We start from the raw sequence: 13542 nt of genomic DNA, 5'->3' as shown, positions 1-13542 counted from the left end.
GAGAGATCCTTGGTATACTCTAAATTTTGAGGCTGTCAAGGAAAGAGATGGATTTACAATTGTTGTCATTGTGATGGCAACACGAGCATGACCGAGCTGACGGAGCTAGAGAGAGAGAGAGAGAGAGAGAGCAATGTCAAGCAGTGATGTCGACCATAGTGGCCGATGGCAATAGGTGGTGGCTACTATTGGTGGTGGACGGTGGCTCTGCATAAGACCTAGAATGAGTGATCTTTTATGTGTTTGCATGTTTAACATCTCGCAATATTTACTTGAAGTGAGTTGCCCATATCTGATGGTTTGAGTCGGACTATCATAATCGGTACATATCCTGCTCCTTGGTGAAGTAATTGCTGATAGTTTCTTGGTGTCTCCTGCTCCTTGGTGGAGTAATTGCTACTAGTTTCTTGGCATCTCCTCGTAGGTTTCTTTGCCAAGTGCGACTTCCTTTTTTATCTTCTCGGTTAATAATTCCACTAAAGATGGAAAGTTTTTCTTGGAAACATCTCCTTCGGCTGTCTTTCCTAACTTGCCATAACCCACGCTTTTGCTTTCCCATGGCGAATCGGTCTCAATTATCACTTTAGGAAATTCTTGAAGGTTTCTTGGTCTCCCAATGAGAACTAAATGGGTTCTGGAGAGAGTTCTTTAAACTGGGCTTTGCTTGGTTGGTTGCCTTCACTGTGCCAACTCTGAAAATGAAGGTCTCCGCACAGGTGGCTTGTCCGTTGGGGTTCTTTCTCTTTGCTTTCGCTGGTGTTAGCCGTGAAGATATAAAAAAGAAATGGACGCTCACGAAAGAGAACACTAGAGGCTCAACATAACAATATAACTGTATTTCCTCACCACAAGGGTGGGTTAACATAAACGAAGCAAGAAAATCCTCACGGTGATTGGAGGATTTGAAGGAGGTTCTCAACGAACAAAACTGATCAACTCGTAATTCTCGTATCACGAGGGAGTTCCCTCTTCTCCGTGGGAGTTCCCTCGGTGAACCACACTCTGTTTTCTGTCTCTCCTCTGCTCTCTTGGGCGCACACTCCACGCACGAGGACTCTTTTTTCTTTCCTTTTACTTTTTGACTTTTGACTTTTCTCTCTTTTTTTTTTTTAGTTTAAGTGTTAGCTGGGCCCCACATAGGCGGACCTAGCCAACACAAACAAACCAAATAAAAGTGTTCCATTGCATTACTTTGATAAATTTTAAGACTTAGCTAGTGTAATTTGCACTTTTTTCATTCAATGGCGCTTGTACCTATACACACTTACATGAAATTTAATTACTTTGAGGGTGACAAACTTTTTAAGGATTATATTAATGAGAGCCCATGTACACTTGTTAAGCAATCAATTAAGAAAACTTTATAGTATTCAATGTATCAATTGCTTTTCTGCTATGCATAATTAGTGCCATGAAAATTAAATTATTCCAGATGAAGTATACTTAGTAAGTGCCTAACATGAGCCAGATTTTACAATGGCTTTTGACCATTTAATAGTTACTCTCAAATGAAGTTCATATGGATCAATGTGGACCATTTAATTGCATTTAAGTACAATGTGGCAATCATTGAATACTTGTCAGAGTATGGATATTGAATTTTAAATGATTTTCAGTGTACCAAATTCAAGTTATTTTTAGTAAACCTAGCAATTTCTTTTTTATTTATAACATGAAGACGCACTTTAGGTAGATTATTAGTCCCGTGACTTGTGCAGGTAATGCTGCTTACTGGAGGTGACACCACGGCCACCACGATAGAATGGACCATGATACTTCTCCTCAACCACTCGGAAGCAATGCGAAGGGCTTGCGACAAGATAGAATCCGAAGTAGGACATGATCACCTCCTCAAAGAATCTAACCTCACTAATCTCAACTACCTTCAAAACGTCTTTAGCGAGACAATGAGGTTGTATCCAATAGCTCCGCTTCTGCTTCCGCACGAATCCTCGGAGGACACGACCATTGGGAACTTCCATGTTCCGCGAGGCATGACGTTGCTGGTAAACGCGTGGAGCCTTCACCGGGACCCCAAGCTATGGGTGGATGCTGAGAGATTCATGCCCGAGAGATTTGACAATGACAAAGAGAGTACCGAAGGGTTTAAAATGATTCCTTCGATGCCGGAAGGCAAGCTTGTCCCGGGGCTGCTCTTGGGAGGAGAGTGGTGGAGTTGGCGTTGGGAGCATTGCTCCAGTGCTTCGAGTGGCAGAGAGTTGGCTCGGAGGAGATCGACATGATGGAGGGCAATGGCCTCACCGCGCCACCGGCGGAGCCTTTGCAGGCTTTGTGCAAGCCACGGGAAATCATGGCGCCCTTCCTAGCCGGTGGAGATGATCGCTTTGGTGAAGAAACAATGAAGAGATGCTAGCTAGGGACACCAAAAACCTAAAAAGTACGCCTTGGGTTAGGAAGCAACATGGAATAATATGGAGTAATCTCACTCAATCTTTCAAGAAGTAAGTTATTTTACACTAGACCTATAAAGTTGGTGCAGTTTATTCAAAATACATCGTTTTATGTTGACCGCTTTCACCTACATTGCACGATGGCATGGTGTGTAATGACATGTTGTGGTGACGATGATGTATCATGTGACAAGAGAATGTATAAATCCTAATTGTGACGTGTATGAATGGAAAATTTGTTGAGATGACATGAGCGACCAGATCACTATTATTAGTCGACTTATTTGGGCATCTCTATTGTCCCAAAGGATGCATATGATCCCTTCATAGCATTCTTTGATAGACGGTTTTGAAAGATTAAACTTTTTCACCAAAATATTTATGATTTTTCCAAAGGAATTTGTTAACAAATGCACCCGTTGCACTTGTTAAGTAATTAATCAACGAAATATTACAGCTTTCAATTAGATGAAATCCATGGGCAAGCTCGAAACGAGCTTATAGATCATATCCAATCTCAACACATTAATTGTCTTAAATATCAAAACTTTTCTCATGTACGTTTTAAAAAGTACCCTGATTATTTGTCAATAAGAACTTTTTTTTTGGGGAAATAGTTCAGAGGTTGACAATCACGAATCATTGGCTCACGCATTGAATCGTGTTTTAAATTACATGAGCCCTATTTTCAACATGATAACACATTACTTTAGACATGAAGAGAGTTTTAGAATTACCTGGATGCCTAAAAAATTTTGCTAGAACATCGTCGGGGGACCTAAAATGGAACCAAGATTGAGTTTATTGGGATTTTGTGGGCACCTTGTGTCGAACAGCAGGGCAGAAGCGCACGGCCCTTACACCTTCAGCACGGACTAACGGTCATGACATTGAACTCGAACACGACATCATGTCGTCACTTCATAAAACAATTTCGTGACATGTTATGATATTTTTTAGGTTAATTACGACGACACGTCGTCTGATTGTATGGCTACAATCGAGATGCGACAGCAGTGTCACATGAAATTGGGAGATTGGTATCCACTTGTTTGGTAAGGATAAGACATGTCAATTTCCATTTGCTTTTTCTTCCCCAACGAAGCACCGCAAAAAGTAAAAGAGCATCATCACCTTCGACCGTACCGTTCCCGTTTTGATTTTTTCGTATGGTGAGTGGCCAGGAGGACACGACGCAAAAGGATTTGCATGTACGGCCCAACAATCTTCACATTTTCGTAAAGATTAATATCACAAAAAATTTTTAATTAATATATTTATGATAATTTTATCTCGAATTAATTTTTTACCATAAAAAATTCCGAATTGATATATTTATGATAAATTTATCCCAAATTATTTTTTTGACCATAAAAAACCCTACACTGATACACTTGTGATAATTTTACCCCAAACTAATTTTTTGATCACCAAAAATCTCAAACTGATACACATATGACAATTTTACTCAAAACTAATTTTTTTACCACAAAAAATCCCAAACTAGTATATTTGTGACAAATTTACCCTCCGTTAATGTCCGTTAAATTAGATTAATATTACGAAAAATTACAAATTAATAAACTTGTGACAAACACAGGGGTAAAACCCCCATCTGGTACACCCGTCAGCTACCACGTGTTATCAAACTTAGCAATTTGACAGTAAAATTTAATGGAAACAAACGGAGGGTAAATTTGTCACAGGTGTACCAGTTTGGGATTTTTTGTGGTAAAAAAATTAGTTTGGGGTAAAATTATCACAGGTGTACCATTTTGGGGTTTTTGTGGTCAAAAAATTAGTTCGAGATAAAAATGTCACATGTGTACCAGTTTGTGATTGTTTATAGTCAAAAAAATAGTTCGGAATAAAATTGTCACAGGTGTGTCAATTTGGGGTTTTTCGTTTTATTAACCCTTTTCATAAAGGAGTGCAGAGATTTGGGAACCGTTCGTATCCATTCATTCCTCGACATAAATAGGACCGATACACACTACTTCTGCATCTGATTGAAAAATTGCATTAGGACTCTTTGCAATATACATTCGAGTTGTAATGTTATTATGAATTTTCTGTATCACTGGATTAAATTTTAAAACTTTTAAAAATTGACATGGTCGAGTATTTAATAAATCGGACTTCTTTATTAGGTGAATGAAAATTTCAGAGTGATTCTACTCAACATCTATTTAAAATAAGTGTAATCTACCTTTTAACTCGATAAATGCATCCAAGGATTATTGCCTTATATGCTATCCGATATATGCATATTTATTATTTTGTACGGTAACTCTCTCATTTTGCTCATTTTACACTTTTAAGTAGAATCGGGGTAATCTAAATTTCCAAGCTTTAGTTAATATAAACCTTCTTGAATTTAGCTATAGTTATAATGATCAAGTCTATTGAAAGTACACAATTTCCCTCAAGATAATCTTTTACATGGAATGGTCACCAACGTATCGTTCCCATAAAAGCTATTAAAGGAAGTGCCGGCTCTAATATAGAACAATGCCAAGAAAAAATTGGCACATGAACTTTCATTCAAAGACCTTTCGCCTCTGGCATTAGTTAATCGAGTCGTGTGGTGTACAAACACATCTAGCGGAGGTCAAATTGCCTTGGGACTAGATGGCAGGTGCATCCAAATATCAATTGATCTTACTAATAAAATGTGGTATCAAATTTTTTAAAGGATTAATACCACAAAAAACTCCAAACTGATACACTTGTGACAATTTTACTCAAGACTAATTTTTTGACTATAAAAAACCTCAAACTGGTACACTTGTGACAAATTTACTCTCAGTTTGTTTTCTTTAAATTTTACCATCAAATTGCTTTGTTAAATGACACGTGACAGTTAACTGATGTACCAGTTTTATATTTTACCCTCCATTTGTCACAGGTGTACCATTTTGTGATTTTTGTGGTATTAATTTAATTTAACGGAAACTATTAGAGGGTAAATTTGTCACAAATATACAAGTTTGGGATTTTTAGTGGTAAAAAAATTAGTTTATAGCAAAATTGTCATAGGTGTACCAGTTTGGGGTTTTTTGTGGTCAAAAAAATAGTTTAGGGTAAAATTGCCACAGGTGCATCAGTTTGGGATTTTTCATGGAATTAACCATTTTTTTACAAAAAAAAGGCTAGTTCACTGATTGATATGTTGTATAATATGACGAATTACGATCGATGGTTTAAATTAGTGGATCATACATAGCATTCGATAAAATTATATCACATTATTTAATATAAAAATATCCTAAAGAGGCCTAATAAAAAATTTCATATAGTGACATCTACTTTTGCTTAACCAAAAAAGAACCAATAATAGCACGCAAATAATAATAATAATAATTATTATTAACAACAATGAGCAAGAAGTAATAAACACAAATCGCCTACCCTCCAACCGGGGATAATGTAAAATAGTGTAAAGTTCGCCTACCCTCCGAACAAGATTAGAGTAAAAAATGACCCTTTATGATACTCGATATGTTTTTTAGATGAGTTTCAATGTTTACTTAATAGATATTATCCGAAAGCAAATACGATAAATCATTTGCAATATTACCCTTCTCCATTGACAAAAATTAGTTTTAATAGAAAATTGTGTAAATCCTAAAATGAAAAATTATTGATAAACCTACATTTTTATTAAAGAGGAAAGGATGCGTACAAAAAACAAGATTTACTTCTATCAATGCACTTTACTCAGAATTTATTCCGAGTCATTTTCCAGTAGCTTATTTTTAGTTGTTCGAGTTGTTTATTTCATTTTGTCTATCAAACACTTGCTCTTCTTCTTTCCGAAAGATTTGTGTTACCATCAACGAATTCATTTTTATTAGTTTTAACACCCAATCATCAAGTTCTTTGTCCCTTTTTTGGTACACAATTCATCAATTGAAAGTACAAGGATTGGCGATGTTTGATTAGGATGCTGATCAATCGAAATGTGATAATTTTTGCTGTCGATTTGACGATTTGAAGCGAGTGATTTTCAAAAAAGTATTTACATTGACTGATATAAATAAAAATTTCTTGTCAAATAATAAGTTATTGTAGTTATAAGTCATGAACGTAGAAATGACAAATAATATAGGTAACAAAAAGTTTTGTATCCCAATTTTGATGTATAATTTTGATATGTGTTAGTCTATATTGAGAAACGGTCTAACGAGTGAAAAATTAGATCCAACCTTACCTTATAAAACCTCTAACCGGTTACATCTCTCTCCCCATTCTCTCTCTCTCTCCCCGCCTCCATCACATGTTCATGGAAGACGTGTGGGTGTACATCATCTCTGCAGCATCCTCCTTCCTCTTCCTTCTCTTCCTGTTCAAATTGCAGAGAAGCAGCAAGCGGAATCTCCTGCCGAGCCCACCTTCGCTCCCCATCATCGGCCACCTCCTCCTTATAAAAGAGCCAGTCCACCAGACCCTCCAGTCTCTCTCTGACCGCTACGGCCCAGTCCTTTTCCTATCCTTCGGCTCTCGCCGCGTGGTCGTGGTATCCTCCCCGTCCGCGGCTGAGGAGTGCTTTACCAGGAATGACGTCGTCCTCGCCAACCGCCCCCGCACGCTCGCTGGCAAGATCTTCACCTACGGCAACACCACCATTGGATCCGCCCCTTACGGTCCCCTCTGGCGCGACCTCCGCCGCCTCACGGCCCTCGAAATCCTTTCCCCGCACCGCCTTGCCGGCTCCCTCACCGTCCGGCTGGAGGAAGTGAGGCTCCTCGTGAAGAACCTCTATGAGGTGGCCACGTTGGCGGCAGTGCGCGGCGGTTGCGCAAGGGTGGAGATGAGGTCGAGGCTGCAGGAGCTATCCTTCAAGAGCATCATGAGGATGATCTCTGGGAAGCACTACTTTGGGGCCGCCATCGAGGCAGGCGATGTCGAGGTGGCCAGGCAGTTCAGGGAAGTGATAAAGGAGATATTCGAGCTAAGTGGGACAGACCCGGGCGATTTCTTGCCGGCACTGAGGAAGGTGGTGGACTTCAAGGGGAGAGAGCGGAGGATGGTCGACGTCGCCAAGAGGTCCGATAGGATCTTGCAGGGCATGATAGACGAGGTCAGGTCGAGAAGGAAGAGAAGTGACCGCGGCAGAGAGATGGAGAGCAAGACGATGATCGATACCATGCTGTCGGATGGCTACCCGGACGACATCATCAAAGGCCAAATCCTGGTATGTGTATAACACGTGTTCTGTTCACTTGACTTATGCATGTTTCTGAGTTTCGTGAGACAAGTCTTTTGGTGCTCACCAAAATAGGAATAACAGTGGTAAGAACATGTCCGCCTTGTTTCTGGAAAGAAGGGAAACGAGAGATGAGGGAGCAAATGGACAAAAATTTGACTGACTTCTTCCCAAACAAAGCTTTTTCTATGACCCTTAGGTTTGAATAGTGGCTTAGAATCTCCTAATACATGTACCAATATGGATCTGGACCGTTAAAAACGATGTCTCTTTCTAGGATATTACCAATCCGACGATTTATATTAATTTTAATTTTTTTTATGGTATATCATATTAAACGTCTTATTTTTCTTTTCTACTACGAGTATAGGGTCTTTTCTTTTAGTCATTATTGCATGATCTCGGTGCATGTAAGCCCAATGTATATATACCGTTGAATCATATGGTCTCATGTGGAGCCCTTTTCATCTATCGATTCATGTGAATTGGGCTTACATCCAAGGACTCTTATATAATTTTCTTGAATAGTGGCTGCTATTTTAGATTGTTGTAGATTAAAACAGAGAAAGAAGAGAGTGGACAAATTGAAATTACACAAGCCGATCAATCTTTTGTCATGTGTGCGGTAAATGATTTAGTTCAAGTTCAATTTTTCTTTATTGAATTTACGCATGTTTTTCAACTCCGATCGATTCGAGTTGAGTACCCGTCGAACCATACTGAAGTATGTCGTCTCGACAAGACAAGCCACCATAAAAAATCACTTCTACATCTACATGATGCATGAAACAGATAAATTTTGCACTTACACATGAACAAGACCATAAGAGCGGCCCATTTTAGATTCCGACTTAAACCGAACCTCTTCCTTTGCATTTTCCTCTTTACGTCTGAACCTAATTATTCTTCAATTTCGAAAACAAGTTTCATCTCTCTTTGAAACCAATAAGCATACTTAGCAAATTACTTAACCCCAATCTGCGGTAGTCGATGTTAGCTGCAGGCACGGACACGTCCTCGGTGACAATAGAATGGGCTATGTCCCTCCTACTCAACCATCCGGACGTTTTGAAAAAAGCTCAAGTAGAACTAGACCAGGTCGTTGGTCGAGACCGTCTAGTTGACGAAGCAGATATCCACAAGCTGCCTTGCCTTCAAAACATCATCAATGAATCGCTCCGGTTGTTTCCGCCAGCGCCACTCCTAGTGCCTCATGAGTCCTCCGAGGATTGCATGATCGGCGGGTTTGACGTGCCCCGAAGCACCATGATCCTAGTAAATGCATGGGCAATTCAGAGAGACCCAAAAGTGTGGGACGATCCAACAAGTTTTAAACCAGAAAGATACGAGGGATTGGAAGGGGATCATGCGTACCGGTTGTTGCCGTTTGGCATGGGGAGGAGGAGTTGTCCCGGTGCTGGCCTTGCCAATAGAGTGGTGGGTTTGGCTCTAGCGGCGCTTATTCAATGCTTCGAGTGGGAACGAGTCGGCGAAGAGCCGGTGGACTTGTCGGAAGGAACGGGACTCACAATGCCCAAGAGACAGCCATTGGAGGCTATGTGCAAAGCGCGTGAATGCAAGATTGCAAATGTTCTTGCACAGCTTTGAGAAGGTCGTTCTCCAGTGAATTATTTTGGTCATGTTCAACCGTGGCAATGCTTATGAACTAATGTGTAATAACAAAGTAAGTTGGTATGAATGAAATGAGGTGGAAATGAATGGAGGGGAAAGAAAACTCAAACTAGAATGGATGGAATAAGAATTCTAGTTCTCGTGTCTAATAATAATGTATTCAAGGAAAAGAAAAGAAGATCGGATGTGTAATGTATTAATGAAATGGCCATTCATATGGACTTTCTTTAGGTATTTGGATGGTCTAAGAATACTTTCGACGATTATTATTGTAAGATGATATGTATGTTTGAAGAAAGGGCCTACCATTAACTAAAGTTGCAATATGATTTTCATATCATCGGTATACTCTAGATTTCGAAGTTTGATTGGCATCTCCTCTGGACATCATATCAGTCCCTAGACAGATCCAATGTCATGGGATTAGAGGTTATTGTGTAAGTACAAAGATTTGGTAGTTGCAAAGAAAACACATTGGTATGAGAGAGAAAGAGAGAGAGCTCCTTGGTATACTCTAAATTTCGAGGCCGTCAAGGAAAGAGATGGATTTACTATTGTTGTTGTTGTGATGGCAACACGAGCATCACAGACATGACGAAGCTAGAGAGAGCAGCCGGGGGGGGGTGGGGGAAGCAATGCTGGGCAGCGATGTCGACCGTAGTGGCCAATGGCAACAGGTGGCGGCTACTAGTGGCGTTGGATGGTGGTTCTGCATAGGACCAAGAATGGGTGATCTTTTTTATGTGTTTGCATGGTTAACGTCTCGCAATATTTACTTGAAGTGAGTTGCTCATACCTGATAGTTCGAGTCCGACTCTTATAATCAGTACATATCCTGCTCCTTGGTGGAATAAGTGCTGCTAGCTTCTTGGTGTCTCCTCGTAGGTTTCTTTGCTAGGTATGACTTCCTTTTTTTATCTTTTCTGTTAACAATTCCACTTAAGATGGAAAGCTTTTCTTGGAAACTATCTCCTTTAGCTCCTTCTTTCCTAACTTGCCATAACCCCGCTTTCGCTTTCACATGGTGGATCAGTCTCAATGATCACTTTACGAAATTCTTGGTCTCTCAATGGGAACTTAGTTGCTTTCTTGAGGAACTTCTTTAAACTGGGCTTTGCTTGGTTGGTTGCCTTCACTGTGCCAGCTCTGAAAATGAAGGTCTCCGCACAAAGTGGCTTGTCCGTTGGGGGTTATTTCTCTCTGCTTTCACTGGGGTTAGCCGTGTAGATACAGAAAAGAAAGGGTCGATCACGAAAGAGAACACTAGAGAAATATCCAATAATATCTTTTCGTCATTTAAGACAAACAAACAATTCAAATAAAAGTGTTCCATTGCATTACTTTTATAAGTTTTAAGACTTAGGTTCGTGTAATTTGCACTTTTTTCATTCAATTGCGCTTGTACCTATACACACTTATATGAAATAAACGTGTTCCATTGCATTACTTTTATATGTTTTAAGGATTATATTAATGAGGGCCTCAGGCACACTTATTAAACAATCAATTAAGAAAACTTTATAGTATTCAATGTATCGATTGCCTTTCTGTTATGCATAATCAGTGCCTTGAAAATTAAATTATTCCAAATAAAGTATACTTACTGAGTGCCTAACATTATCCATATTTTAAAATGGATCTTGACCATTTGAATACTAACTCTCAAATGAAGTTCATGTGGATCAATGTGACCATTTAAATGCATTCCAGTACAATGTGGCAGTCATTGAGTACTTGTCAGAGTAGGGATATTGAATATTTAATGATTTTCAGTTTACCGGATTAAAGTTATTTTTAGTAAACCTATCAGTTCTTTTTTTATTTATAACATGAATGCCCACTTTAGGAAGATTATTAGTTCTGTGACTTGTGGAGGTAATGCTGCTTGCTGGAGGCGACACCACGGCCACCATGATAGAATGGGCGGCAATACTTCTCCTTAACCACTCGGAAGCAATGCCAAGGGCTTGCGATGAGATAGAATCCAAGGTAGGACATGATTGCCTCGTCGAAGAATCTAACCCCGATAATCTCAACTACCTTCAAAGCGTCATTAGCGAGACAATGAGGTTGTATACAGCAGGTCCGCTTCTGCTTCCGTACGAATCCTCAGAGGACACGACCATCGGGAACTTCCACGTTCCGTGAGGCATGACGCTGCTGGTGAACGCATGGAGCCTTCACTGGGACCCCAAACTATGGGTGGATGCCGAGAGGTTCGTGCCCGAGAGATTTGACAGCGGTGAAGAGAGCAACAAAGGGTTTAAAATGATTCCTTTCAGTGCCGAAAGGCGAGCTTGTCCCGGGGCTGTTCTTGGGAGGAGAGTGGTGGGGTTGGCGTTAGGAGCATTGCTTCAGTGCTTCGAGTGGGGGAGAGTTGGCTCGGAGGAGATTGACATGACGGAGGGCAACAGCCTCACCGTGCCACCGGCGGAGCCTTTGCAGGCTTTGTGCAAGCCACGGGAAATGATGACGCCCTTCCTAGTTGGTGGAGATGATCGCTTTGGTGAAGAAACAATGAAGAAATGCTAGCTAGAGACACCAAACACCTTAACAGTACACGTTGGGTTAGGAAGCGACATGAATAATCGAACTATGACTTCATTAGGGACTGCTATGTCGAAATTCTGTGGTACATGTGAGGAACAGTTAGCATCTCTGCATGATCTTTTCCGCACCACATATTTCAATTCAGTTTCAACTTGCATTTATCAACTGATTTTCTAAAATATGAGATGCAACTGTAATTTTCGGTGACATAATCAAGCGAAAGGTTCTCATCAAGTCGTGCCACGGTTTAGTTGTGTGTTTCGTGTATGTTTTGAAAACATGGATGTAAGTTGAAAGTATGACATGTCATATGACGCCCACGTCGCGCGATGGCGTGGCACGTACTGCTCCGATCTCCTCATGCTTGTACCACTCCCTCCTCATTCTCAAAAGCTCAAGAACGAGTTCGCCATGGACTGTGACATTGAAGCCGCGCTCGACGACGGATTTGACGCCGACCCATTTCCTCCGAAAAGCTAGTCCAACGGCCGTTGGATTTCCAGGGACCAAACCGATGGGGTTGTGATTTTGTTGCTGCAGGCCTCGCCAGGGGTGGGAGAGGCTCGCCCTCGCCGGCCAAAGGATAAAGATGAAGGAAAGAAAAAAAAAAGAAAGAGAAATAAAAAAGGAAAAAAGAAAAGAAAAAAATTAATAAAAAAATCAAAATATTATTGAAATATGTCCACGTTAGCATTGGCTAGTCAAAATTGACTGGATGGACTGAATTGGAACAAATGCAAAAGGTTTATGACTCGATTGGTAAAAAAAAGTTTAGTACCGAATTGACATAATTGTAATAGATTTAAGACTGTTTTGGTAATTTTCCCAATTAACAAAATATTACAGCTTTCGGTGAAATCAAAGGGCAAGCTCAAAATGGACTTATAAATCAGATTCATTCTCAATGCTTTAATTGTCTTAGATATCAAAACTTTTCTCATATATGTTTTAAAAAGTCCCCAATTATTTGTTAATAAGAACTATTTTTGGGTAAAAAGTTTCGGAATTGAATTAACATAATTACAATAGATTTATGCCTTTTTGCAAAAGATATTGAGTTTGGGATTTCGTGGGCACCTCAGGTCGAACGGTAGGGCATGAGCGCCCGGGCCTTATACCTTTGGCATGGACTAACGGGTTATGACATTGAATTTGAGCACGACATCATGTCGTCACACCATAAAATATTTTCATGACATGTTACGATATTGTCGAGCTTAATTACGACGGCACGTCGTGTGATTGTACGGCTACAATCCAGATACGATAGACGTGTCCTGTGAAATTGGTATCCGCTTGTTTGGTAAGGATAAGACATCAATTTCCATTTGCTTTTTCTTCCTCAATGAAGGGCCACAAAAAGTAAGAGAGCATCATCACCTTCGATCGTGCCGTTCCATTTTTGTTGTTTTTGGTACGATGAGTGGCCAGGAGGAAACAACGCAAAAAGATTTGCGTATTCGGCCCATCATCAATCTTCCCGTTTTCACAAAGGAGTGCAGAAATTTGGGAACCGTTCACATCCATTCGTTCCTTGAAATAAATAGGACTGATACTAATTTTGCATCTGATTGAGAAAAATGCATTGGCGATACCTAATATGGGCCATGACTCGTACGAAACGGCCGGTGTTGTTCCATACATTTATATCCCTTACTAACCCGATTGAGCCTATAGTTTTGTTTTGTATGAACTTAGTTGGTGATCATCCTCAAAAGAAAAATCACCCCAATTCAAGCA

The 13542-nt window shown here is 40.1% G+C and overlaps 3 protein-coding genes across 3 annotated transcripts; all 3 read left to right on the top strand.

Moving 5' to 3' along the window:
• Positions 1–1721: 1721 nt before the first annotated feature.
• Positions 1722–2243, top strand: LOC115682711 (cytochrome P450 81D11-like). The gene has a single exon (XM_030607003.1). It carries the CDS (start codon positions 1722–1724, stop codon positions 2241–2243), a length of 522 nt encoding a protein of 173 aa, XP_030462863.1.
• Positions 2244–6672: 4429 nt separating this feature from the next.
• Positions 6673–9252, top strand: LOC115682672 (isoflavone 3'-hydroxylase-like). The gene is made up of 2 exons (XM_030606965.2): positions 6673–7608; positions 8608–9252. The coding sequence occupies exons 1-2, from the start codon at positions 6691–6693 to the stop codon at positions 9226–9228; spliced, it is 1539 nt and encodes a 512-aa protein (XP_030462825.2). The 5' UTR covers positions 6673–6690; the 3' UTR covers positions 9229–9252.
• Positions 9253–11403: 2151 nt separating this feature from the next.
• On the top strand, positions 11404–11784 carry LOC115665135 (cytochrome P450 81D1-like). Its single transcript, XM_030587022.1, has one exon. It carries the CDS (start codon positions 11404–11406, stop codon positions 11782–11784), a length of 381 nt encoding a protein of 126 aa, XP_030442882.1.
• The last annotated feature ends 1758 nt before the right edge of the window (positions 11785–13542 follow it).

The sequence above is a fragment of the Syzygium oleosum genome, unplaced genomic scaffold, assembly GCF_021117445.2.
Source record: "Syzygium oleosum isolate NSW1041296 unplaced genomic scaffold, Sole_v2.1 Sole_v2.23, whole genome shotgun sequence".
Classification (NCBI taxonomy): Eukaryota; Viridiplantae; Streptophyta; class Magnoliopsida; order Myrtales; family Myrtaceae; genus Syzygium; species Syzygium oleosum.
This window is presented reverse-complemented; position numbering and strand designations above follow the sequence as displayed.

Bases quoted from the DNA above. Each gene is read 5' to 3' on its own strand.
- LOC115682711 (XM_030607003.1), top strand. From the start codon at position 1,722: ATGCTGCTTACTGGAGGTGACACCACGGCCACCACGATAGAATGGACC.
- LOC115682672 (XM_030606965.2), top strand. From the start codon at position 6,691: ATGTTCATGGAAGACGTGTGGGTGTACATCATCTCTGCAGCATCCTCC. The intron at 7,609-8,607 runs GTATGTGTATAA...AATCTGCGGTAG, and splicing joins TCATCAAAGGCCAAATCCTG to TCGATGTTAGCTGCAGGCAC.
- LOC115665135 (XM_030587022.1), top strand. From the start codon at position 11,404: ATGACGCTGCTGGTGAACGCATGGAGCCTTCACTGGGACCCCAAACTA.